Source organism: Ahaetulla prasina, chromosome 7 (genome assembly GCF_028640845.1).
Source record: "Ahaetulla prasina isolate Xishuangbanna chromosome 7, ASM2864084v1, whole genome shotgun sequence".
NCBI lineage: Eukaryota > Metazoa > Chordata > Lepidosauria > Squamata > Colubridae > Ahaetulla > Ahaetulla prasina.
In genome coordinates this window covers 100,858,051-100,884,781 of record NC_080545.1, presented here as the reverse complement: position 1 = coordinate 100,884,781, position 26,731 = coordinate 100,858,051, and the positions used below count along the sequence as shown (strand labels likewise).

General features: G+C 47.7%; 1 protein-coding gene across 3 annotated transcripts in view; it reads left to right on the top strand.

Moving 5' to 3' along the window:
• The window catches only part of IRF5 (interferon regulatory factor 5), a 41,779-nt gene that overhangs the window by 13,156 nt on the left and 1,892 nt on the right, over positions 1-26,731 (top strand). For 2 of the 3 annotated variants that reach the window (XM_058190156.1, XM_058190155.1), the window contains 7 exons: positions 15,599-15,806; positions 17,251-17,440; positions 20,846-20,892; positions 21,928-21,961; positions 22,775-23,104; positions 24,606-24,995; positions 26,330-26,448. In XM_058190156.1, coding sequence (XP_058046139.1) covers positions 15,633-15,806; positions 17,251-17,440; positions 20,846-20,892; positions 21,928-21,961; positions 22,775-23,104; positions 24,606-24,995; positions 26,330-26,448 — 1,284 coding nt within the window. In that variant the 5' untranslated portion in view covers positions 15,599-15,632. Of the gene's footprint in view, positions 1-9,683; positions 13,330-15,598; positions 15,807-17,250; positions 17,441-20,845; positions 20,893-21,927; positions 21,962-22,774; positions 23,105-24,605; positions 24,996-26,329; positions 26,449-26,731 lie in introns of those variants that run through there. The other variant, XM_058190157.1, reaches the window with a different exon arrangement.

The window sequence follows — 26,731 nt, the reverse complement described above, 5'->3', positions numbered from 1 at the left end:
ATAGAATAGAATAGAGTTGGAAGGGACCTTTGAGGTCTTCTAGTCCAACCCCCCCCCTGCTTAGGAATTCCCTTATTCAGGATCAGATGGAGCTCTCAAACCGTGTGTAAAATTGAGGCTCAGGAAAATAATGCTACTGTTAAATCGGTTTGGCCAAATATTCAGTTTTTCTTCCGTTTGTTTCCTCTCATAGCCTCCGATTTTTCTGACTGTTCGATTTTTATTTTTTTCTCTCTGTGTTTCTCAATGGACAGAGAAGATAACTAATGGGAAATCTGGAGAAATCAACAAGATAAATAAATAGAAGAGAGTATCTGTAGCTCAGGGCTGAACGGTGGGGTCCTTGGTGCTCCCTGAGCTGGGTGGTTTTCCTGCAGACGTTTCATGACCCAACTGGGTAACATCATCAGTGTTTGGAAGGAGCGGGGTTTGCAGGGAGGAGGAAGGGGAGGGGGAGGAGGAAGGAGGAGGAGGGATGGAGGAGGAGAAGAGAAAAGAGAAGGAGAAGGAGAAGGAGAAAGGGAGAGGGAGGAGGAGGAGGACTGTGGGCTCCTTGGTGCTCTTTGAGCTGGGTGGTTTTCCTGCAGACGTTCCATGACCCAGCTGGGTAACATCATCAGTGTTTGGAAGGAGTGGGGTTTGCAGGGAGGAGGAAGGGGAGGGGGAGGAGGAAGGAGGAGGAGGGATGGAGGAGGAGAAGAGAAAAGAGAAGGAGAAGGAGAAAGGGAGGAGGAGGAGGACTGTGGGGTCCTTGACGCTCTCTGAGCTTAGTTGTTTTCCTGGAGACGTTTCGTGACCCAACTAGGTAACTTCGTCTGTGCTAGAAGGGAGTTGGGGTTTACAGGGAGGAGGAGGAGGAGGAGGAGGAGGAGGTGGAGGAGAATTGTGGGGTCTTGGTTGGTTGTTTTCTTGCAGACGTTTCGTGACCCAACTAGGGAACATCATCAGTACTAGAAGGGGGTGGGGATTGCTCTCTGCTTACACGGCTTGCCCTGGCAGCGTTTGTAGGAGGTTTGTTTTCTTCTTGTCAGTTCCGTCATGGGGATAGTAGTTACTGCTTGATTATTGCTCTGGAATTAATCCGGGTGTTATTCCCTGCTTATCTGGGTGTCGATCATCGGCAAGGAGGTGTTGTGGTGTTTGTGCTTTAAATTGACGCTGGGTGGAACGGACCGGTTGTCCAGGGCAGCGTTTCACAACCTCAGCAACTTGAAAACGGGTGGACTACAACTCCCAGAATTCCCCACCCAGGGCTGAAAGTGGACGTGGAAGGGATTCAATACCTGGTGGGGGATTCAGCGAAATCGTTTTTCCTGCAAAATTGACTTAGAGAGTCTCACGTGACTCAGCCGGCTTTCACGCCTAACACAGAACTAGAACTCATCGACTCCTGGACATTGGCCCGAAGTCACCCAGTTGGCTTTCATGCCTGAGGTGGGACTAGAACTCACTGACTCCTTGTGATTGGCCCAAAGTCATCCAGTCGGCTTTCATCCCTAAGGTGGGACTAGAACTCCCCGTCTCCTTGTGATTGGCCCAAAGTCACCCAGCCGGCTTTCATATCTAAGGTGGGACTAGAATTCACCATCTCCTGGTGATTGGCCCAAAGTCACCCAGTTGGCTTTCATCCCTAAGGTGGGACTAGAATTCACCGTTGCCTGGTGATTGGCCCAAAGTCACCCAGCCAGCTTTCATGTCTAAGGTGGGACTAGAACTCACTGCCTCCTGGTGATTGGCCCAAAGTCACCCAGTTGGCTTTCATCCCTAAGGTGGGACTAGAATTCACCGTCTCCTGGTGATTGGCCCAGAATCATCCAGCCAGCTTTCACGCCTAAGGCAAGACTAGAACTCCCCATCTCCTGGTACCTTCACCAATATACCAAACGAGCTAATTATAAACAAAACAGAATTTAAGACAGAGTTTGTAATACATTTATGAAAGAACCTGAATTAAACCTGGTGGGAAAACCGAAGGGCCAGTGAAGTGGGAAGGGGCTCCTTAAGAACCGTGGGGGATAAAGGAGGAGTTGGGGGATCCACGGAGCCACAGAGGAAACCCACACAAGGGAACGGAAGCGCAGGCGTTTTGAGTCCACGAGCGTGAATGAAGGCCGAGCGGATTGCACAACAGCGCTGCGAAGGGAAGGGGGGTTTTTTTGTCGAGCGAAAGGGGGAAGTTCGAGAAAGTTGCGGTCGGGCGAAGCCGGGGTGACGGGGGGGGGGAAGGGGGGGCTCCTGAAATGGCAGAAGTGAAAACCTTCCAGAATGAAAATAGGACAGATCGGTCGGTGGAGGGAGGCCAGGCAGGTGTGCAAAAAAGTGCAAGGAGGAGGAAAGCGCTGGGACGCGCAGGGAGCGGTTTTCGGGTGAACGTAATTTTTTTTTTTTACGTCTTTCTTCCTTTACGCGTAGTCCTCGACTTACAACCGTGCGCTTAGTGAGCATTCACAGTTACACCAGCGCTGGACTTACGGCCCTGGTTCACGCTTACAACCTTTGCCGCATCCCCCGTAGTCACGTGATCAAAATCTGGAGGCTTGGCCACTGGTTCCTATTACAGATACAGCCGGTTCATAGTTACAACGGCGTTGAAAAGAGGAACTTACGGCCAATTTCAGAGTTACGACTTTTGCAGCCTTCCCCACGGTCGCGTGATCCAAATTCAAACATTTTGGTGACCGACTCGTATTTATGACGGCCGCTGTGTCCCCCCCCCGGGGTCACGGGACCCCCTTTTGCGACCTTCTGAATGCCGATGGAGGAAGTCCGCTTCGCTTAACAACAGTGGCAAGAAAGGTCGTGAAATCGGGCAAAACTTGCTAAAAACGAGTGTTTTTCTCTTCACCAGAGAAATGTTGGGCTCCGTGTTAGTCGCAAAGCGAGGACTACCTGTATTTTTTTTTTAAATTGTATTTTTATGCACATTGGCTTCGCTTGGAAAAGGATTGCGCAATGGTTGTGCGATGATTAGGTGAAAACTGCACTTGTGAAGCTACCAAGAAATGAGGGCACCCTGGCAGAGCTCAGCCCCCTCCCCCCATTTCAAATTCCAAATGCTGTCAGTCCTCGATTTACGACCACAACTGGTTGCTAAGGAAGACAGTTCTTAAGTGAGCCATGCCTTGTAAAGATTTTCCAACCTTTTCGCCCCGGCTGTTAAACGAAGCACTGCGGTTGTTAAGCAGATCACGCAGTCATTAAGCGAACCTGCCTTCCTCCATTGGCTTTGCTTGGTGGGAAGGACACAAACGGGGATCGCGTGACGCAACCCGTCGTAAATTCATGACAAGATCCCGATCACGTGGTCGCCGAGATGCTGTGACGGTCGTAAGTGTGAGGACATTCTTGTAAGTGCCCTTTTTTCAGTGCTGTGATAACTTCAAATGGTCACTAAAAGGAACGGTTGTAAGTCCAGGACAAAATGGATATGAGGGCAGGTTGAGTGAGAGTCATCAAGAATAAGGAACTGATTGTATTTTATTGCAATCCACAGAGGGTTTTGGACTAGAATCTAGGACTGACTCTGGACTCCTTTAAACAGATCAACAGAGTTGGAAGGGACCTTGTAGGTCATCTAGTCCAGCCCACCCCCGCCCAAGCAGGAGACCCTACACCATTTCTGACTGATGGCAGTCCAGTCTCTTCTTGAAAGCTTCCACAGATGAACCTCCCACAACTTCCAAAGGCAACTTCTGTTCCATTGACTATAGAATAACAAGAGTTGGAAGGGACCTTGCAGGTCATCTAGTCCAACCCCCTCATCCAAGCAGGAGACCCTGCACCATTTCTGACAGAGGGCAGTCCAGTCTCTTCTTGAAAGCCTCCAGGGATGAAGCTCCCACAACTTCCGAAGGCAACTTCTGTTCCATCGGTTGATTGTTCTCACTGTCAGAAAGTTCCTCCTAATTTCTAGGTTGAATCTCTCCTTGGTCAGTTTTCCATCCATTATTCCTTGTCTGGCCTTCAAGGTGCCTTGGAAAATAGCTTGACCCGCTCCTCTCTTTGGCAGCCTCTCAATCCACACAATTTGAGACCCCAACTTTTCCCAATTTTCTCCTTCCAATCTCCAAGCGGTTGTTGAGGCCGCTTGGAAGTTGGAAAGAGGGCAGAGACAAACATCCGAGCGGCCTCAACGACCTTCTAAAAGGACGCAAATGACCAAATGCAAGGAGTATCAATCCTTCCATTCCCCACCATCCAGTCAGAGCTGAAGAAGCTTCTCGGATGAGAAGCGAAACGTCTTCAAAGAAACAAACCAGAAAGTTCCAGGGTCCTCTTGGGGAAAAAAACACTTTGGGGAAGAAGGAGACATAACTAAGGCAGAACGTCAGCAAATAGCCCGAATCTGCCAAGATGAAATCAGGAAAGCAAAGGCTCAGAAAGGACCTAGACGTGATCCCCTTTTGCGACCTCTTGAAAAAAAGCAACTTTGGGACAAGAATATGGAGAGTGTCCTAAAATCCTAGATTTGGAAGGAACATTGAAGGTCTTCTAGTCCAACCCACTGCTCAAGCCGTCGCCAGCTGCTCTTCATGCATGCTGATCTTTGCGTGTGCTAGAGTCCCAGAAACCTCAAGACCAGTTGGCCGGTACGTGCATGCGTGCTCTGGCACGCATGTTCCAAATTTGGGCACTCGGTGCCGAAAAGATTTGCCATCCCTGCCCTGTACCATCCGAAATAATGGCTGCCCAGTCTCTTCTTAAAAACCTCCAGGAATGGAGCATCCACTCAATTGTTAAGTTAGTCACACCGTCATTAAGCGGATCTGGCTTGCACATCAACTTTGCTTGCCGGAAGGTCGCAAAAGTGTCCCGGGGTCACGTGCGACCATCGTAAATATGGCAAGCTTCTGAATTTGGATCACGTGACCCTGAGGACGCTGCAGCGGTCGTAGGTGTGAAAAATTATCCTACGTCACTTGTTTTCCGTGCCGTTGTAACTTTGGTCACTAAGCGAACCGTTGTAAGTTGAGGACGCCCTGTGTTTATGAGAGCCCTCAGGGGTGATTGTATCAGGTTGGGATGGGACCAGGCGCAAAAGAGCTTTTGAAAAGCATCGGCGTCGTAAGTCCACCTCGTGGGCTCCCTGATTTCTCCAAGCAGCGTCATGCCAGCTCTCCGCCCCTCCCCCACTCTCGTTTTGAGGGCCATCCGGTTTCATTTCTCCCCTTTCTTTGCCTCTTTCCTCATTTCGAGAAGAAAGTTCACACCGTGACTCACATCGACAGGAAAAAACGGTCACCCAGCGCTCGACTGTCTGGCTTTTCAGTTCCTGGATGTTGAACTCGTCGATGTTTCACGAAAGATTTCGTCGGGTCTCCCGTCATAATTTGGAGAGGAAACCCGGACAGCTGTGAAGACGGGGAAGAAGCTCGGGAAAAGACACACCTCTCCGTTTCTGGAGGACAAAAAAAAAAAAAAAGTAGTTTTCTTGGAGGGGTGAAGGATCTCGATGTTGGATGGCTGAATCCGGGGGCGGCGTCAAAAGAGAAATCAGCCTCGCATCTCTACGTCGCCACAAGCGAATGAAGTCCAACCTCCCTTGAATTCCACTGAATTCCTTATCTGGCTCTAAGCCGCAGCCGACCGTTGGTTGAGAAGATTCCCGCGCGTGGGCTTTCAGCAATCAAGTAGTTTAATCGAACTTCCCGGGTGAGGACCGGGTCTTTCGCCCCTGACGTTCCCTTTGCTTTTGAGGGTCGTGCGATGGCCCACCCCGAACCCCCAAAACTTTTATCGTGTTGTCAGCTGCTTGTCGCTTGACACGGAGGTGGGCGACGTATATAAATTGGAAAAACAAATAATAAATGTACTGTAGAACAGGGGTCTCCAACCTTGGCCACTTTAAGACTTGTGGACTTCAACTCCCGGAATTCCTCAGCCAGCTTTGCTGGCTGAGGGATTCTGGGAGTTGAAGTCCACAAGTCTTAAAGTGGCCAAGGTTGGAGACCCCTGCTGTAGAATCAGAAGGCACCCTGTAGAATCAGAAGGTGCTGTAGAATCAGAAGGCGCCAAGAAGCTGCTTGACGGAAGGGCAACCAAATATGTTTCTCCCACAAATAAACAAGAGGCTCCATTGCACCCAGGGCTGTTATTAAAGCGAGCCCAGGGTTGTCAAACTGGCTTAGTCTCCCGCACACCCCAGGTGACGAAGCCAACTTTTGAAGGAAGTGTGCCCTCTTGCACACTTGCAAACCAGGTCCCTGTTTTTCCTTACTGGCTGGCTTGCTAGCTTGGTTGGTTGGTTGGTTTCCTCCCCTTATTAATTGCACTCGTGTGCAACACACACTCCTCTGCCTATTTTCCCCCACAACAACAACCCTGTGAGGTGGGTTGGGCTGAGAGAGAGAGAGAGAGAGAAGGAGTGGCCCAAAGTAACCCACCTGAGTTTCGTACATATGGTGGGACTAGAACTCAGTGTCTCCTGGTGATGGGCCCAAAGTCAATCAGTCGGCTTTCATGGTTAACATGGAACTAGAACTCACCGTCTCCTGGTGATTGGCCCAAGTCACCCAACTACCTTTCATGCCTAACACAGAACTAGAACTCCCCACCTCCTGGTGATTGGCCCAAAGTCACCGATCTGGCTTTCATGCGTATTGGGACTAGAACTCCCAGTCTCCTGGTGATTGGTTCAGAGTCACCCAACCAGCTTTCATGTCCAAGGCGGAACTAGAACTCCCCATCTCCTGGTGATTGGCCCAAAGTCACCCAAATGGCTTTCATGCTTAACATGGAACTAGAACTCGTCGTCTCCTGGTGATTGGCCCAAAGTCACCCAGCTGCCTTTCATGCCTAACATGGAACTAGAATTCGTCGTCTCCTGGTGATTGGCCCAAAATCCCCCCCAACCCTCTGACTTCCTTTTCAACTCCACAATCCCAATTCCTTCCCATGGTTTGGGAATTAGATTTCTGCTGATGGGGCCGGAAACTGTATTTGCCCTTCTTGCAGCCACATCTTTTTTTTAATAATTTTTTTTATTCATAACACAACACAACACAACAAACACAAAACACATAACGTATATTACCCTTTTTACAACTGTTTCGTAGTGGTGATCTCCTAACATTGACATTTTCTCCCAGTTCCCTTTATAATATTTATATCCTTCTTGTCCCATTTATCCCTTATTACTCTATAATTCCTATCACTTATAATATTAAATTTGTACATTTTATACACTACCTTACATACATCTTGCACTTATTATAATAATAATAACATAGTTGGAAGGGACCTTGGAGGTCTTCTAGTCCAACCCCCTGCCCAGGCAGGAAACCCGACACCATTGTTTCTCCCCTTTCGTCATTATTCATTTTTTCTAATCTCCAGCCACTTATACCATTTATCCAGTGGTGGGATTCAGCCAGTTCGCACCACTTCGGGAGAACCGGTTGTTAACTTTTTGAGCAGTTTGGCAAACTGGTTGTTGGAAGAAATCATTAGGGCAGAGAACCGGTTGTTAAATTACTTGAATCCCACCACTGCATTTATCCCATATTACATAATATTCTGTATCGTCCTTTGCTTTAATTTCTTTTGTTAATTTGTCAATCTTGGCACAAACTGAGCTTTCCTTTATCAGTTCTTCCTCTGTTGGTGTATTTCCTTTTTCCCAATTTTGCGCATATGAAATTCTTGCAGCCGTGATAATATGTAAGATTAAGTGTTTTGAGAAAGCTCAAACTGCCCAAGGAGCTGCTGATCCAGTTCTACAGAGGAATTATTGAGTCTGTCATTTGCACCTCTATAACTGTCTGGTTCGGTTCTGCAACCCAACAAGAAAAACACAGACTTCAGAGGATAATTAGAACCGCAGAAAAAATAATTGCTACCAACCTGCCTTCCATTGAGGACCTGTATACTGCACGAATCAAGAAGAGGGCCGTGAAAATATTTGCAGATCCCTCGCATCCTGGACATAAACTGTTTCAACTCCTATCCTCAAAACGACGCTATAGAGCACTGCACACCAGAACAACTAGACACAAGAACAGTTTTTTCCCGAAGGCCATCACTCTGCTAAACAAATAATTCCCTCAACACTGTCAGACTATTTACTGAATCTGCACTACTATTAATCGTTTCATAGTTCCCATCACCAATCTCTTTCCACTTATGACTGTATGACTATAACTTGTTGCTGGCAATCCTTATGATTTATATTGATATATTGACCATCAATTGTGTTGTAAATGTTGTACCTTGATGAACGTATCTTTTCTTTTATGTACACTGAGAGCATATGCACCAAGACAAATTCCTTGTGTGTCCAATCACACTTGGCCAATAAAATTCTATTCTATTCTATTCTATTCTAATCTATTTTATGTCTTTGGTATAATGTATGGTAAATATTCCTAACAAGAACGTCTCTGGTTTCCAATCAATCGGTTGGTCCGTTATTTTTTCTAGCCATTTTTTGATTTTGGCCCAATACTTTTTTGCGGGTGGACATGATCACCAAAGATGATAATATGTTCCATAGACCTTATTACACTTCCAGAAAATTGGTGAGTTATTCGGGCACATCTTAGCGAGCCTTGCCGGCGGAAGGTGCCATCTGTAAAACTGATGGTTTTCCTGAATGCCGCAGACATAGTTAATTTTGTATTTACTCGCTACATTTTTTCCCATCTCTCCAGTTCTATATTATAATTAAAAAAAATTTGCCCATTTGATCATTGTTTCCTTAACTTCTTCATCTTAAGAACCTTATTGGATGAACCAAAACTGGATGCAATATTCCAGGCTACACTTGGAATATTGCATCCAGTTTTGGTCGCCACGATGCAAAAAAGATGTTGAGACTCTAGAAAGAGTGCAGAGAAGAGCAACAAAGATGATTAGGGGACTGGAGGCTAAAACATATGAAGAACGGTTGCAGGAACTGGGTATGCCTAGTTTAATGAAAAGAAGGACTAGGGGAGACATGATAGCAGTCTTCCAATATCTCAGGGGCTGCCACAAAGAAGAGGGAGTCAAACTATTCTCCAAAGCACCTGAGGGCAGAACAAGAAGCAATGGGTGGAAACTAATCAAGGAGAGAAGCAACCTAGAACTAAGGAGAAATTTCCTGACAGTTAGAACAATTAATCACTGGAACGACTTGCCTGCAGAAGTTGTGAATGCTCCAACACTGGAAATTTTTAAGAAAATGTTGGATACCCATCTGACTGAGATGGTGTAGGGTTTCCTGCCTGGGCAGGGGGTTGGGGCTAGAAGGCCTCCGAGGTCCCTTCCAACTCTGTTATTATATTATATTATATTATTCTTAATGTGCCCAGAACTGGTTCCTTACTCTGACATGAGATCTGGTCAGTTTCAAATAGAACAGATTGATTTACTTTTTGGTACTCTGTGCCGTCACATACTTTTTTCTCCTAGAGAAGAAACAACAACACAACAAAATAAGATTTTTAGATTCTTTTGAATATCTGCTTCGGGCTTCCCATCCTGAGTCAGGATCTTTTCCCCGGGGACAATCGCTTGTCTGAGTGTGTGTGTGTGTACCTCAAGACAGTTGTGAGAGCGGCAATTTGTAACTCTCAGGCAGAGGTCTTCAAACGTGGCCGCTTTAAGACTTGTGGACTTCAACTCCCAGAATTCTCCAGCTATGCTGGCTGGAGAATTCTGGGAGTTGAAGTCCACAAGTCTTAAAGCGGCCACGTTTGAAGACCTCTGCTCTAAGGCGTGGAAAGCAAGTTGATGATGGAAAAATCCCAGTTGTGTGTAATTAACTGCAGTATCACTAGAAGCTGTAATTGGATTTCAAGGTTGAACATTCTTGGCTGATCCCGGAAGGGTTTGCATCTCTCAGGACTGGCTCTTTTCTTAGTTGCTGAACCGGAATTTTGGGCTCCGACAAAATTTCCCCCTTTCTCCTTGCGGGGAGATTTTTTTTTGTTTTTTCTGTCGTAGCCCAGTTAAGAACAAGGTTTGAATCGTGCGCCGTGTTTTCTTTGAGAAGACCAGATGTTGGTTTGGCCCAATGTTCTTGAATCTTGGGGGCTTGAAGATGGGAGGACTTCAACTCCCATAATTCCCCAGCCAGCATGCTGTAAGATATATATGGACTTCAACTCCCAGAATTCTCTAGCCAGCATGCTTTAAGGTGGGTGGACTTCAACTCCCAGAATTCCCCAACCAACATGCTTTAAAATGGGAGGACTTCAACTCCCAGAATTCCCCAACTAACATGCTTTAAAATGGGAGGACTTCAACTCCCAGAATTCTCCAACCAACATGCTTTAAGGTGGGTGGACTTCAATTCCCAGAATTCCCCAACCAACATGCTTTAAGATGGGTGGACTTCAACTCCCAGAATTCCCCAACTAGCATGCCTTCAGATGAGTGGACTGGGGAATTCTGGGAGTTGAAGATCATCCATTTTAAGCCAAGCTGGCTAGGGAATTGAAGTCCACTCATCTTAAATTATGCTGACTGGGGAATTCTGGGAGTTGAAGTCCAGCCATTTAAAACATGCTAGCTTTAAAGATGTACAGACTGGATTTGGCATCCTTCCCAAGAACCTGACCTAGGCAGATGTGAATGGGTGATGGTTATAACATACCGTCGCAGGATATAAGCTGTTCAGAGTCAAAGCTGCCTTCTGCAATTGACTGATGATTTTGTCAATGCCAATGCTCATCATTATGGTCAGTTGCAGAGTCAGCCAGGTGTTCAAAGTAGATTTGGCATTTTTGTCCACCCCTTGAATTCTTCCCAAAAGACCCGGGATAGATAGATGTTGTTGTTCAAATTCAAACTGCCTTTTGCAATTGACTGATGGCGAATTTGTCAATGCCGATGGCATTCAATTGTTTCTCCTTTGCTTTCGTTTGCCACAGTTGTTCTATTTCTCTTTGTGGGTCTTTGTATTTTGTGATCTCCTCCAGTTCTTTCTGTTCTGTTCTTCCACAGCCACATCCACATCCAATAGCCAAACTTCCTTGTCTTTCTTATCGACAGTTGTTGCGTCCGGGGTGTTACGTGACAGGCGCCTGTCTGTTTGAAGTCTAAAGATAGAGAACGCATGAGCTTTTTCATTTTCTATGATTATTTTTTTTTGTATTTTATGGTCCCACCAGTTTTTGTGTCGTGTCCCACTCCTCCGCTGACGGCCGGGTCGGGGAAGTCCGTATCAAGCGTGCCTCTGCAGCTCTGCCAAAGTCCTAGCAAAGTTCTCAAGGCGGGCAGGAGACCAGGAAGTGACTTCAACAATCCAAGTTAGACTTTGCCTGACTCAGAGAATGCCAGAAAGCAGATCCTTTATATAGGCCATGGGGTGTGGCTCCATGACTCAGCACTTATCCAGGCCTGCCCCTCCCTTCCTTTTGCTGACGTCGCCTCTCCATTCTCCCAAAGCGAGGATCTCTTCAGCCTCCAGCTGTCGGTAATTCCAGCTCGTGACTGGCTTCATATTCCTCAGGCTCATATGCTGTGGGGGAGGGGTTTAGTTGCTCCGTCTGTCCGGGCATGGTGCCAGGACTGGGGGCTGAAGGCACGTCAGGCCATTCGTCTTGCTCGGCCTGTCCGGGCATGGTGCCAGGGCTGGGGGCTGGAGGCATGCCAGGACATTCTTCCGAACTATCAGCGTCCGGCAGGAGATAAGAGGGGCCCGGCTGCGGCAGGGGGAGCGGGCGAGACACAACAGTCAGAGAATACGTGAGCTTTTTCATTTTCTATGATTTTTTTTTTTTGTATTTTATGGTCCCACCAGTTTTTGCATTCCAGACCTTTCAATGAACCGTTGTTGCTATTTTGTCGTGCCGTCGTTTGTGGTCACTCTGGGCGATCTTTAGTGTTATGGCTTGTTGCAAAGTCATCCAGAAGTTCAGACTGTGGATTTGGCATTTTTATCCTTTCCCGGGGACCTGGGATAGCCAGATGTGGATGGGCGACGATGTTACAGATACCGTCTCAGGATGGAAGGTCTTCCAAGTACAGGTGTCCTCGCCTTACGACCACAACTGAGCCCAACGTTTCTGTTGCTAAGCGAGACATTTGTTAAGCGACTTTAGCCCTGACTTTTCTCACCACATTCATTAAGTGAATCATTTGCAGTCCTTAAATTAGTGACACGGCTGTTAAGCGAATCTGGTTTTCCCCACTGGCTTTGCTCATCAGAAGGTTGCAAAAGGGGATCACGTGACCCAGAGACACTGTGACCGTCATAAATGCGAGTCACTTGCCGAATTTGGATCACGTGACCATGGGGGATGCTGCAACGGTCGTTAAGTGTGAAAAATGGTCATAAGTCACTTTTTTTCAGTGATGTTGCAACTGTGAATGGTCACTAAACGAACCGTTGTTAGTCAAGGACTACCTGTATTGTAAAGTATTATCGTTATATTGTTATATTATTACCTTGTTTCCCCCCAAATAAGACCTCCCCGATAATAAGCCCAATCGGGCTTTTGAGCGCGTGGCAATAAGGCCAAGCGCTTATTCCAGGGTTCAAAAAAATTATAAGATAGGTTCTTATTTTCGGGGAAACACCGTATTATTGAAAAAAAGAAGGACGGGGCTGACATGATACGGTCTTCTAATATTTGAGTGGATGCCACCAAGAAGAGGGGTTCAATCTATTCTCCAAAACACAAGAAGCAAAAGATGGAAACTAATCAAGGAGAGAAGCAACCAGGGAACTAAGGAAGAATTAACCAGTGGAACCGCTCGCCACCAGAAATAGAATAGAATAGAATAGAATAGAATAGAATAGAATAGAATAGAATAGAATAGAATAGAATAGAATAGAATAGAATTTTTATTGGCCAAGTGTGATTGGACACACAAGGAATTTGTCTTTGGTGCATATGCTCTCAGTGTACATAAAAGAAAAGATACCTTCATCAAGGTACAACATTTACAACACAATTGATGATCAATATATCAATATAAATCATAAGGATATAATATATTTATTTAAGCTTTGCTGGCTGAGGAATTCTGGGAGTTGAAGTCCACGAGTCTTAAAGTGGCCAAGGTTGGAGACCCCTGGTATAGGGACTCCTGCTTCAGCAGGGGGTTGGACTAGAAGACCTCTGAGGTTCCCCCCAACTCTTATCCTTCTAGCCCAGCGCTCCTTTGCACCTGGCTGTGGTTGTGACGGAGCCATCGAAAGTCTGGCCTGCCACGCTGCCTTGTGGGCGGCGTCTCACACCTGTGGAACCAGAATCGGAGGCGTTGCAACATCCAGGGCGATCAATCATCGCCACATTAAAGAAAATGGGCGTTTATTCATCACTCCGTCCAACCTCAACGGCAGCAGAAAGTGATTCTGGGCCGCATCCAGCAGTGAAGGAAAACAATAAATAAATAAAGGTAAAGGTAAAGGTTCCCCTCGCACTTATGTGCTAGTCGTTCCTGACTCTAGGGGGCGTACTCATCTCTGTTTCAAAGCCGAAGAGCCAGCGCTGTCCGAAGACGTCTCCGTGGTCATGTGGCCGGCATGACTCAACGCCAAAGGCACACGGAATGCTGTTCCCTTCCCACCAAAGGTGGTCCCTATTTTTTCTACTTGCATTTTTATGTGCTTTCGAAACTGCTAGGTTGGCAGAAGCTGGGACAAGTAACGGGAGCTCACCCTGTTACACGGCAGCACTAGGGATTCGAACCACCAAACTGCCGACCTTTCGATCGACAAGCTCAGCTGTCTTAGCCCCTGAGCCACCGCGTCCCTAATAAATAAATAAATAATAAATACATACATACATACATACATACATACATACAGTCTTGGCATATTCGGGTCTTTTCCCATGTAAGGTTGAAAGTATCTAGGCGATGTTTCGACGAGGTCTCACTCGTCATCTTCAGGCTGGTGCTTTTTGGCTTCGTGCTTGCGACCACGCTTTGCTCGCACAAGCACGAAGCCGTAAGCACCAGCCTGAAGATGACGAGTGAGACCTCGTCAAAATGCCTAGATACTTTCAACCTTACACGGGAAAAGACCCGAATACGCCAAGACCTACATACCTATACCCGTGAAAACCTACGAAAACAAATACATACATACATATATATATATAAAGAAGACTATGAAAACAATCCTAATTAAAAGGAATTTAAAACTGGACGCGCGGGATGAGAGGGGATACGACTGGCGACCCCGGTAGTCCTCGACTTATGGCCACCAGGGAGCCCAAGGTCCCTCGTCGCTAAGCGAGAAACCGGCACAGTGAGTTTTGCCCCATTTTACGGCCTAAAGGGCTACCGTCGTGAAGTGAACCGCTGCCGGTGGAAACCATAAGGCGATTGTAGGGTAATAAGGAGCCCCCCGTTGCTACGTTTCCTATCCAAGAACACAAGCAAAAGAGTTTGCAGAACTGGAAAACCAGGCGGAGAGCTGGATGAAACATCGATTTTTTTTTTTCTGATTACGTTTGTTGGTTTGTATATAGAACTTCTCGTAATCCTCACACTTTGGGGGGGCGGGGGCGGCATCGTTGCTTCTAGCAGGGTTGATCTACTTCGGGAGAGGAAGAAATTTTGCTGAAGCCCGCAGGCAAAATGTATATGGAGATCATCAAATCATCCAGGTCCCGAAGGTACTTTTTTACAAAAGGAGATGCAATAACAGAATAACAGACTTGGAAGGAACCTCAGAGGTCTTCTAGTCCAACCCCCTGCATAGGCAGGAAACCTTAGAATCATTTCAGACAAGTGGCTGTCCAATCTCTTCTTAAAAACTTCCAATGATGGAGAACCCAAAATTTCTGGTGGCAAGCAGTTCCACCGGTTAATTGTTCTAATTGTCAGGAAATTTCTCCTTAGTTCTAAGTTGCTTCTCTCCTTGATGTAGTTTCCACCCATTGCTTCTTGTTCTGCCTTCAGGTGCTTTGGAGAATAGGTTGACACCCCCCCAAACTTCTTTGGGGCAGCTCAGCGGTGAAATGAACTACCGGTTCGGAAATATGAGTGCACGGGCCACTTCTGTGCATGCACAGAGCCCCGAAAAACGGACGTAATGACATCCCAGCGGGTGGGCGCAGCCTCCAGATAGATCCGGCAGGATTTCACCGCTGGGGCAGCCCCTCAAATACTGGAATACCGTTATCATGTCACCCCTGGTTTTTCTTTTCATTGAACTAGACATCCCCAATTCCTGCAGGCGTTCTTTGTATGTTTTAGCATCCTAATCGTCTTCGTTGCTCTTCTCTGCACTCTTTCCAGAATCGCTCTCTCTTTTTTAATAATGTGGTGACCTAAACTGGATTCAAATATTCCAAGTGTGGCCGCACCAAGGCCTTATAAAGCGGTATTAACCCTTCACATGATCTTGATTTTGTCCCTCTGTTAATGCAGCCTAGAACTGCGTTGGCTTTGTTGGCAGCTGCCGCACACGGCTGGCGCCTATTTCTCGTTGGTGGCCTCCTTCCTTCCAAGCGTCCACATGGTTGAGGTTTTCCTGGGTACTGATGGATGAAGGCTTCCCCAAACCATCCGTTGTCAAAGAGGGCGGGGGGAGCAGCTGGACTGCAGCCTTTCAGCCCTTCGGGACCAGCCTTGGCAGGTCTCCCTCGGAAAACGCTAATTCCCGGTTCCAGATTTGGGTTGCGGCTCTTGATTTCTTCTCGGCTTCTCCTTCCAGGCCAGCTTTTCGACAGGGGCAGGGGGGCTGAACCATGAACCCCCACCCGCGGCGCATCCGCCTGAAGCCCTGGTTGGTGGCCCAGGTGAACAGCGGCCTGTACCCGGGACTGCGCTGGGTCGATCCGGAACAGAAGCAGTTTTGCATCCCGTGGCGCCATGCCACCCGTCACGTGCCCTGCCAGGATGACGAAAACACCATCTTCAAGGTGACCTCGGAGGAGCGGAGGAGGATGGGTTGTAGGGGGTCCAAGCTGCCTGGTCACAAAACATTTGTGGGTAGCATGGAAGGAAGGTGCTAAGCAGTGGTGGGATTCAAATAATTTAACAACCGGTTCTCTGCCCTAATGACCAGCTGGGTGGGCGTGGCCAGAAGTGTGACAGGTAGCACTCAGCCTCCTGTACCCCCTCAGAGAGCAAAACGGGCCGCAGGGCGCACTGCACCCCCTCGTGCCCTATTTTGGACCTAGTAGCCCTCCCTGCAGCCTCCTGGGAGCAAAAATGGGCCACAGAGGGGTGCACTGCACCCCCACCCCTTGCGCCCTATTTTGGGCCTAATAGGCCTCCCGACACTTACCTGGAAGCCAAAATCGGGCACGTGAGAAATCCTGGAAGGGGAGGGGCAGGGAGGGGAGGAGCAAGTCAGCAATTTAACCACCGGTTCGCCCAAACCGACCCGAACCGGCTGATTCCCACCACTGATGCTAAGGTGAACTTACCTTGGTCATCATTTGTGAAGAAGGGAGTCCAAAGAGACCAGAATCAACGTTTTCATTAGAATTTTAGACTGGCCAATAAAAACAACAAAAATTACCACTCGAGTTACAACCAGGGTTGAGCCCAAGATTTATGCTGCTAAGTGAAACGAGTGATCGTGTCCCATTTTACGACTTTCCTTGCCGCAGTTGTTAAGTGAATCATTGCATTTGTTAAATGAGTAACGTGGTCGCTAAGCGAGGGTCTATATCATAAATAGAGAAATGATTATTGCGGCAAGCCAATTTCAAAAATAAGTCACTTTTTACAAGCGGTCTTCGACTTACGACCGCAATCGAACCCAATATTTCTATTGCTATGAAGAATAGAATGTTAAGTGAGTTTTGCCCCATTTTACAACCTTTCTGGCCACCGTTGTTAAGTGAAACACAGCGGTTGTTCAGTTACTAACAGGTCGTTAAGTGAATCTTCCTTCCCCCGTTGACTTTGCGGGCCAGAAGTTTGCAAAAGGGGATCACATGACCCCGGGACACTGTAACTGTCATAAATATGAGTCAGTTTGCAAGTGTCCAAATTTTGATCACGTAACTCAGGATGCTGCAACGGTCGTCAGTATGAAACACATGGTCCTAAGTCATGTTTTTCAGTGCTGTTGTATCTAAATTAAACAAGTGGTTGTAACTCAATACTACCTGTTCTTCTTACAAGCCTGTACCTGTACTACTTACTAACAAATGGTTGTAAGTTGTACTCATTTTATTGTAAGTTGAGAACTCCCTAATTCAAAAGAGAAACAAAATCACCCCAGGAGGGGAAACAAACAGTGAGAACTAGAGGGAGTTCGGACTTCCTGCTGGCTTTCCCAGTGACTTTGCTTTGGGGAAGCCGGCGGGAAGCATCAGAAATCTCACGCTCTTTTCTTTCTCGCACGGACAGGCCTGGGCCAAAGAAACGGGCAAGTACAATGAGAGCGTGGATGAGCCGGATCCGGCCAAATGGAAGGCCAACCTGCGTTGCGCCCTCAACAAAAGCCGCGAGTTCAGCCTCATCTACGACGGGACCAAAGACACCCCGATGCAGCCCTACAAGATTTACGAGGTCTGCGACGCACCCCTGCCCAACGGAGGTACCAGCTGCTTTTGCAATGCCATTGCTTGGTCCCCCGACCAGTGAAGTCGCGTGGCGACCCATGCATTCTACGTTGCCCCACCACAAGAGGTCCTCTCCACCCACACACCCAAGAGGTGGCAGAGATACTTGCATGGAAGTTCTGCTCATACCCCCTTTTCTCTTTTTCTCTTCCTTTCCTTTCCTTTCCTTCCCCTCCTTCTTTCTCTTCCTTCCAACTTTCCAGACTTCTTTCTTTCCTTCTTTCCTCCCTCCTTCTCCCTCTTTTCCTTCTCTCCTTCCTTCATTCTTTCCTTCCTTCCCTCCTCCTCCTTCCTCAATCTTCATTCCTCCTTCCCAGCCCTTTTCATTCCTCATTCCTTTCCTTTCCTTCTCCCTTTCGTTCTTCCCTTCCCTTCCCTTCCCTTCCCTTCCCTTCCCTTCCCTTCCCTTCCCTTCCCTTCCCTTCCCTTCTTTCCTTTCCTTGCCTTCCCCTTCCCCTCCTCCTTTCTCTTCCTTCCAACTTTCCAGCCTTTTGTCTTTCCTCCCTCCCTCCCTATCCTTCTTTTCTTTCTCTTCTTCCTTCCTTCTTTCCTTCCTTTCCTTCCTTCCCTCCTCCTTCTCCTCCTTTCTCAATCTTCCTTGCTCCTTCCAAGCCATTTTCTTTCCTTCCTTCCTTTCCTCCCCCTCCCCCCCTCCTTTCCCTCATTATTGTCTGCTCAGACAGGTTGGGCAAGTTCGGGAAGAGCTATAAAACCTGCCGATCCTGATGGGTTGAGGGCATTCTTCTTCTGCCTTTCCATGCCTCCTTACAAAAATAAAAACATTAGACCTATCCAACCTGGGCGTGCGGGGAGGGGGGTGTAAGGAGCTGTCTGTTATCCTTGCTGGCTGCTCCTGCATCCCCTCCAGCATTTCACAAATGAAAACAGGCAAAAATCCCACCCTGGGGTTTCCTCCCCATCAGGAGTGGGATTGAAAATCTTTAGCAACCGGTTCTCTGCCCAGTTGCTGGGTGGGCGTGGCCATGGGGGCGTGGTCTAGTCAGCTTTCTGCACTATGGGGCGGGGGGAGAATTTTTGCCCTCCCCAGCCTCCAGGGGCTTTCCTTGAGCCTCCAGGAGGGTGAAAACAGGCTCCTTGGGCTCTGGAGGCCCGCCGGAGGCCGGAAACGGGTCTGTTTCCGGACTTCCGGTAGGTCCGTTTTTCACCCTCGCAGAGCCTCTACGTGGGCCCTGCACTAACCTGGCATCCAAAATGGGCTGTGTGGAGACTCCTTGGAGGCGAGGGGTGGGCAGAGTCATCATTTTCATTTCATTTCATTTATTCCATTTATTAAATTTCTATACCGCCCTTCTCCCGAAGGACTCAGAGCGGTTTATAGCCAACATAAAACAGTATTTATAAACAAACTTAAAAGACAGTATAAAAATCTAATTCTATTTGGCTAATACCAATTAAAAATTATGCTTAAAAACAATGATAAAACCCCATTTAAAACAATAGTAACTTAGGCCAGCCCCGCGCGATGAAATAAAAAAGACTTGAGCTCGCGACGGAAGGTCCGGAGGTCGGGGAGTAATCGTAACCCCGGAGGAAGCTCATTCCAGAGGGTAGGTGCCCCCACAGAGAAGACTCTCCCCCTGGGGGTCGCCAGCCGGCATTGTTTGGCTGACGGCACCCTGAGGAGACCCTCCCTGTGGGAGCGCACAGGTCAGTGGGAGGCTATCGGTGGCAGCAGGCGGTCCCGTAAATTTATTTATTTATTATTTTTATTTATTTATTTATTTATTAAACTTCTATACCGCACCATCTCCCGCAGGACTCAGGGCGGTTCACAGCCAGGTTTAAAATACAACAATATAAAACAACAAAATAACCCGGTTCCGTGCCATGGAGCGCTTTAAAGGTGGTTACCAACACCTTGAATTGCACCCGGAAGACCACCGGTAACCAGTGCAGCCTGCGCAGGAGAGGTGTTATATGGGAGCCACGAGTAGCTCCCTCTATCACCCGCGCGGCCGCATTTAGGACCAGTTGGAGCCTCCGGGTGCCCTTCAAGGGGAGCCCCATGTAGTCCTTGCCTTACATCGGCGAACCAGATGTAAAATTAGCATCCGGTTCACACGAACCGGTCCGAACCGGCTGAATCCCACCCCTGCTCCCCATCTAATACATTTCTTCCCTCCAATCCTTCCTTTCTCTGGGTTGGAAACGAAGCAGCATTTGATCCCTGGCAGAACTGAAGGGTCAGTCCGGCATTTATTAGGCTGATTTAGGTCGTCCTCGACTGACGACTGTTTAGTGGCGGATTCAAAGTTACAACGGCACTGAAAAAAGGAATGTGACTGTTTGTCACACTTAATGACCATCCCCATGGTCATGTGACCAACATCCAGATCACGTGATCCCCCTTTTGGCAACCTTCTGACGAGCAAAGCCCATGGGGAAAGCAGGATTCACTTAGCGACCGCGTGACTAATTTAGCAGCTGCTGTGATTCACTTAACAACCGCTGCAAGAAAGATGGTAAAATGGGGTGAAACTCACTTAACGATTGTCTCCCTTAGTGACAGGGCTCCACTGTGGTCCTGGCTCAGTTTATTAGAGATCAAGTGTACTCTTTTCGCCGTGAACTGAACGACCTTTCGCCGTGAACTGAAAACGTATTTGTTCATCCAAGCGGGACTGGCTTAATTCTTAATTTTTAACTTTTAATTTTTAAATTTTGAAATCTGAATTTTAATAATTTTAAATTGGGGTACTGTGTTTTATTGGGGTCAATTGGACGGTTTTACATTTTTTTTAACTTTTCGGCCGTTATATAATATGTTATTTTAATCTGTTGTTTTAATATGGTAGATTGTATATTTTAATTTGGCTGTACACCGCCCTGAGTCCTTCGGGAGAAGGGCGGTATAAAAGTCTAAAACTCTAAATAATAAATAATAATAATAAATACTCCAGTATTGTAAAAAAGCCAGAACTGAGAATCACGCGCTCAAATCCCCAACTTCTACATCTCCCTCCCTTAACTTTCTCTCACTGTCCACTCTGATGTACCAGTCAGGATCAGGCAAGGTGTTTCCATAACGGGTCAGTCCAACCTTGCATTGGTATGTGGCCCCCTCCTTCTCCCATCGAGGTGACCTTGAGGTAGCATCTCGAGGAGATGCAGCACTTACTTTCGTTTCCCCAAGCATTTCCCCCTTCCTTCCCCCTCTCAGAGTCTGTCACCGCATAGCAGCGAAGCCAGGGCAAGCATAAGGGAGCAGCTGACAGGCAGACCATTTGGGGAAGCCCCCAGTCCTTGTCTTTAATGTTTGGGGAGACCCCTTGGCTCAAGAGACAACAACACACCTGCAACCCCGGCAACAATTTAAGGCCCCGAAGAACCCTCTGTAACCATCTGCTTGTAACTTTTAGAGAGCTTTGGTGGAGAAGAGCCCGCAGGATGTGAAGAAGAGGAGGAGGTGAGATCTGCGGGGGTCTTCCTAGCCTTCTTGGGTGCAGATCTATGGGTTTGGGTTGTTGTTGTTGTTTTTTGCCCTCCCTCTAAAAAATAGCACAAGAATTGAGACTTGTGGGCGAAGGCTAAGCTGATGTCACGAGAGAGAGACAAGAATCCCCTGTTATATTTCTGCATCTCGACTCTGCTGTATTTAGCACGTGCCAAACCACAGAATTCGGTTTTCTGCACACCTGCAGAAGCTGAAGCCACCTTCAAACCAGCATGCTTCCAGTTCACTTCTCTTGCTGGGGCTAATCTCCACGTGATCTGGGTTTAGTGCTTTTGTTTAGCATTATATTTTTACAGACAACTCCCCCCCCCCACCCCGACAGTCTCTCTGTGGGGGAGACAAGCGGTTCCAAAATGAGAGAGAGATGATAGGCTGGATAGATAGAATAAATATAAATGATAGATAGATAGATAGATAGATAGATAGATAGATAGATAGATAGATAGATAGATAGATAGATAGATGATAGAGAGATAGAGAGAGACAGATAATGATAGACAGACAGACAGACATAGATGAGGGAGGGAGGGAGGGAGGGAGTGGGGGGGGGAGAGAGAGAGAGCCAGAGAGACACACAGAGAGAGAGAGAGAAATATGATAGGCTGGATAGATAGAATATAGAGATGATGATGATATACAGAGATAGATAGATAGATAGATAGATAGATAGATAGATAGATAGATAGATAGATAGATAGATAGATAGATAGATAGATAGATAAGATAGATAGATAGATAGATAGATAGATAGATAGATAGATAGATAGATAGATAGATAGATAGATAGATAGATAGATAGATAGATAGATAGATACGGAGAGAGAGAAAAATAGATAATGATAGACAGACAGTCATAGATGATGGAGGGAGGGAGGGGGAAAGAGAGAGAGACGAGAGAGAGACAGAGAGAGAATGACGATGAGAGATAACAGAATTGACTGATTAGCTGGCTGGCTAGCTCACTAATTTCTTTTCCTTTGATTGCAGCTCCAGAAAATGATGCCCACTTTAAGGATTGCAGGTGGGTCCTTGGCAGCACCCAGAAGAAAGGGGGGGGGCCGGGGGGGGGGAAGCCTGGAGGGATAGGCAGGGGAGAATTGCTTCAGATCTTTCCTGCTTGGCAGGGACTCCAACTGCTTTTCTAAAGAAGACTCAGTTTCGAGTCGTGATTAAGGTACTGGCTTCGAAATCAGGTGATGGTGAGTTCTAGTCCCACCTTAAGCACCAAAGACAACTGGGTGACTTTGGCTCAGTTCACCAGGAAACAGTGAGCTCTAGTCCCGTCTCAGCATGAAAGCCGACTGGGTGACTTTAGGCCAATCAACAGGAGTCTGGGAGTTCTAGTTCTGCCTTACGTGTAAAATCCAGTTAGGTGATTTCAGCCAATCCCTCTCTCTCTGCCAAACCCACATTACAGGGTTGTTGTTATGGGGAAAACAGGAGGAGGAAAGAGACTTGTGTATGTTGAGTTCGTTGTACAGTAATAAAGAAATTATGCAGAAAAGGGAGCTGCCTTTGAACCCCCTCCAAGCATGGAAACAACATCGTTGCAATCCTTCCATTTTGATCAAGTTTCTTGGTCGCTTCTGTTGGAATTCAGTGTTGGAATTTATTTCTGTGCAACAACAACAGTAGTAGCCAGCCAATAGATGGTGGTGTTTACAAGGCTGGATCTACATTATATACTTTATGCTCTTTTGTTCTAAGTAGAATTTCCTGTTTCCCATTACAGTTAAAGAGCTGAGCAGTAAAGCACATGGTGATTGTACTCTTCCTTTGTTCTGTGCTGCTATATATACATGAACGGAATTTCTAACAGCTTCTCTTCTTCCAGATCCATCGCACGTCGCAGAGCCCCTGCCCCCCTATCCATGGCTCAAGCAAGAGACCCTCTACACCAACTCATGTGCCAATGGGACCTTCTCCCACTTGGCTCCCCCAGAGGTGGGGCCTGGACCCCCAGCACCAGCGCCTGTGGGGGCCTTCGCGGTAGGAGGGGAGCCTCCGGTGCCCAACTTTGGCGAATCTGCAAGCCGGATGCCGCTGGTGCCCGGGAGCATGGCCATGGCAGGAACCTTGGAGCCACTCTCCGAGGGGGGCTGTCCCGCAGCCCCCATCGAGCAGTTCATCCCGAATTTATTGATCAGCCCCCACATGCTGCCATGTAAGCCTCTCTCTCTCTCTCTCTCTCTTTTATGGGGGTGCACCGTGGGAATGGGGAGATGAGAGGGAAAGTGGGGTCTCTTCCTGGCTGGGTTCACACGACCCATTTCAGTTAAAGTTCTAGCAGTCGCATTTGCACAGAATGCCTATGTTGGCTAGTATTACAGGTTGTCCTCAACTTACAACCGTTTGGTTAGGGACCGTTTGTGAAGTTACAACAGCCCTGAAAAAAAGTGACACTTTTTCAAACTTACGACCGTTGCACTTACGGTCACGTGATCAAAAGTCACACACTCGGCAACTCACATTTATGACGGTCGCAGCGTCCTGGACCGGGGGGGGGGGGATCACACGGTCCCCTTTTGCGTCCTTCTGACAGGCAAAGTCCTTGGGGGAAGCCGGATTCACTGAACAACCGTTTTGCTAACTTAACAACTGCAGCGCTTCACTTAATGACTGTGTCAAGCAAGGTCGTAAAATGGGGCAGCAAAACCGAGGTAAAGCGTCTCTCACTTAACAACAGAAATTTGGGGCTCCGTTGTGGTCATACGTTGAGGACCACCTGTAATAAAAACACTGAAAACTGACCGCAGAAAAAGACCCGGTGCTCCAGCGGGTCTTTGATTTTCGTTTATAATTAATTCATTTACTTCTTATTTTTAATTATTATTTTAATTTTGGTCAGACGACGGGCATGTGTTTATCCCATGTATGTTTAAACTTCGAGTTAGTCAGTTACTATTAACTTCGGTTCCTTTTTGGGTGGCTTAATGCAGGGGTCTCCAACCTGGGCAACTTTAAGACTTGTGGACTTCAACTCCCAGAATCCCTCAGCCAGCTTTGCTGGCTGAGGGATTCTGGGAGTTTAAGTCCACAAGTCTTAAAGTTGCCCAGGTTGGAGACCCCTGGCTTAATGTGTCCTATGAAGCAACTAACCGTAGTTAGTGGCTGGTTTAATGTCCTATGAAGACCCAGGAAATGGGGAATTCAGGAAATGGGGGAGCGGTCAGCGGCTTGTGCGAATCTCCCTCCAATTACAACGAGCACTGCCTCTATACTCTTGGTAGAGTTCCGTTTGCACCATCTGGTGGCTGTCTTGCCTTTTCTGACCTTACTCTGCAGACCAGTGGTGGGTTTCACATTTTTTTACTACCGGTTCTGTGGGTGTGGCTTGGTGGGCGTGGCAGGGGAAGGATAGTGCAAAATCCCTATTTCCTCCTGATCAGCTGGGACTCGGGAGGCAGAGAATAGAGGAGGGAAGGGCCAGTTAGAATTTTTACTACTCGTTCTCCGAACTACTGAAAATTTCCGCACCCGGTTCGCCAGAACCGGTCAGAACCTGCTGAAACCCACCTCTGCTGCAGACTCCTCCCCCCACCCAAAAGCCTTTTGAGTTTTGGGGTCACCCCTCCCCGATTGCCCATCGGCCACCCTCCCACCCAATGCCCTGGTTCACCCTTGGCTCTTTGTGTCATCTCCTCTTCCTCCTCCTCCTCCTTCAGTGACGGACCTGGAGATCAAATTCCAGTACCGCGGGCGTCCGGTGGGGGCCCTGACCATCAGCAACCCGCACGGCTGCCGCCTCTTCCACAGCCACTTGGAGCCTACCCACGAACAGGTGGAGCTCTTTGGGCCGCTGACTTTGGAGCAGGTGCGTTTCCCCAGCGCCGAGGCCGTCCCCAACGAGAAACAGCGTTACTACACCCACCAGCTACTGGACGTCCTGGACCGGGGTCTCATCCTGGAACTGCAAGGCCAAGACATCTACGCCATCCGGTTGTGCCAGTGTAAAGTTTTCTGGACCGGGCCGTGTGCCGGAGAGCTGGCCGGACCCAATCCCATTGAACGCGAGAAGAAAGTGAAGCTTTTTAGCCTGGAGAGCTTCCTCAACGGTGAGATGGGGTCTTCAGCAGGTGTCGGGGGCTCCTGGGAACAGGAGGATGGGCTTTGTAGTTTCACCCTCGCCATAGAGGGCGGAGAGAGAGACTACTACACATAGTAGAGCATCTTAGAAGGGTGGGGGATGGATGTTCTCCTTCAGGAGAAAATTCATGGAGGAAATTCATGCTTGTGTTAAAACAGGGGTCTCCAACCTTGTCAACTTTTAGACTTGTGGACTTCAACTCCCAGAATTTCTTGTCAACTTTAAGACTTGTGGACTTCAACTCCCAGAATTCCTCAGCCAGCAAAGCTGGGAGTTGAAGTCCACAAGTCTTAAAGTTAGCAAGGTTGGAGACCTCTGTGTTAAAGAGCTTTTTCAAGAGTTGTAGACAGGACCATGTCTGGTTAAAGTATTTGAACCTTGGCGACTTTAAGGCGGGTGGACTTTAACTCCCAGAATTCCACATGCAGCATGGAGGGCTGAGGAATTCTGGGAGTTGAAGTCCACAAGTCTTTTAATAAAATTGTCAAGTTTGGAAAGATTCAGAGCGGCGTCTCTCAACCTTGGGAACTTGTAAGATGGGTGGACTTTAACTCCCAGAATCCCCCAGCAAGCATGCTTTGAGATGGTGGACTTCCACTCCCAGAATTCCCCAGTCAGCATGCTTTAAGATGGGTGGACTTCAACTCCCAGAATCCCCCAGCCAGCATGCTTTAAGATGGGTGGACTTCAACTCCCAGAATTCCGCAGCCAGCATGCTTTGAGATGGTGGACTTCCACTCCCAGAATTCCCCAGTCAGCATGCTTTAAGATGGGTGGACTTCAACTCCCAGAATTCTCCAGCAGGCATGCTTTGAGATGGTGGACTTCCACTCCCAGAATCCTCCAGCCAGCGTGCTTTAAGATGGGTGGACTTCAACTCCCAGAATCCCCCAGCCAGCGTGCTTTAAGATGGGTGGACTTCAACTCCCAGAATTCCCCATCCATCCATGCTGGCTGGGGAATTCTGGGAATTGAAGTCCACAGGTCTTCAAGTTACCAACTTTAGAGATTTGGATGAGCTCTCCAATTCCTCCCCCCACCCTTCTGTGCCAAAATCCCATTTTAATCAACATTTGAAGTCAGCAAAGAACAGCCGTTCTCAATGATGGATTCATAGGTTTCCTGGTCGAAATTTCACATTTAGGAAGTTGGTTCACCCCACTTTCTGAATTTGCCTTCTGCTGCCTTGCGGCTAATGTGCAAAGTTGATTTTCCCCTCTGGCTGGGGATATTTTTTTTTTTAATGATAACTTTATTTATTTATAATTTTTGTATTAACATTCTCTTTTTGCCTTCCTGCAGGACTCATCATGTTCCAGAAAGGCCAGTCCCGCACGCCTCCCCCCTATGAGATTTTCTTCTGTTTTGGGGAAGAGTGGCCCGACCAGAAACCGAAAGAGAAAAAACTAATCACGGTCCAGGTGGGTAGATTTTAGGACACCTGCGTTAGGTAAAAATCAAAGGTCTGATGGCACTTTCGAAGCTTATAATTACAGGTAGTCCTCGACATACGACCACAACGGAGCCCCAAATCTCTGTCGCTAAGGGAAACATCTGGAAGGGCATTTGAAGGTCTTCTAGTCCAGGGGTCTCCAACCTTGGCAACTTTAAGCCTGGTGGACTTCAACTCCCAGAATTCCCCAGCCAGCAAAGCTGGCTGGGGTATTCTGGGAGTTGAAGTCCTCCAGGCTTAAAGTTGCCACG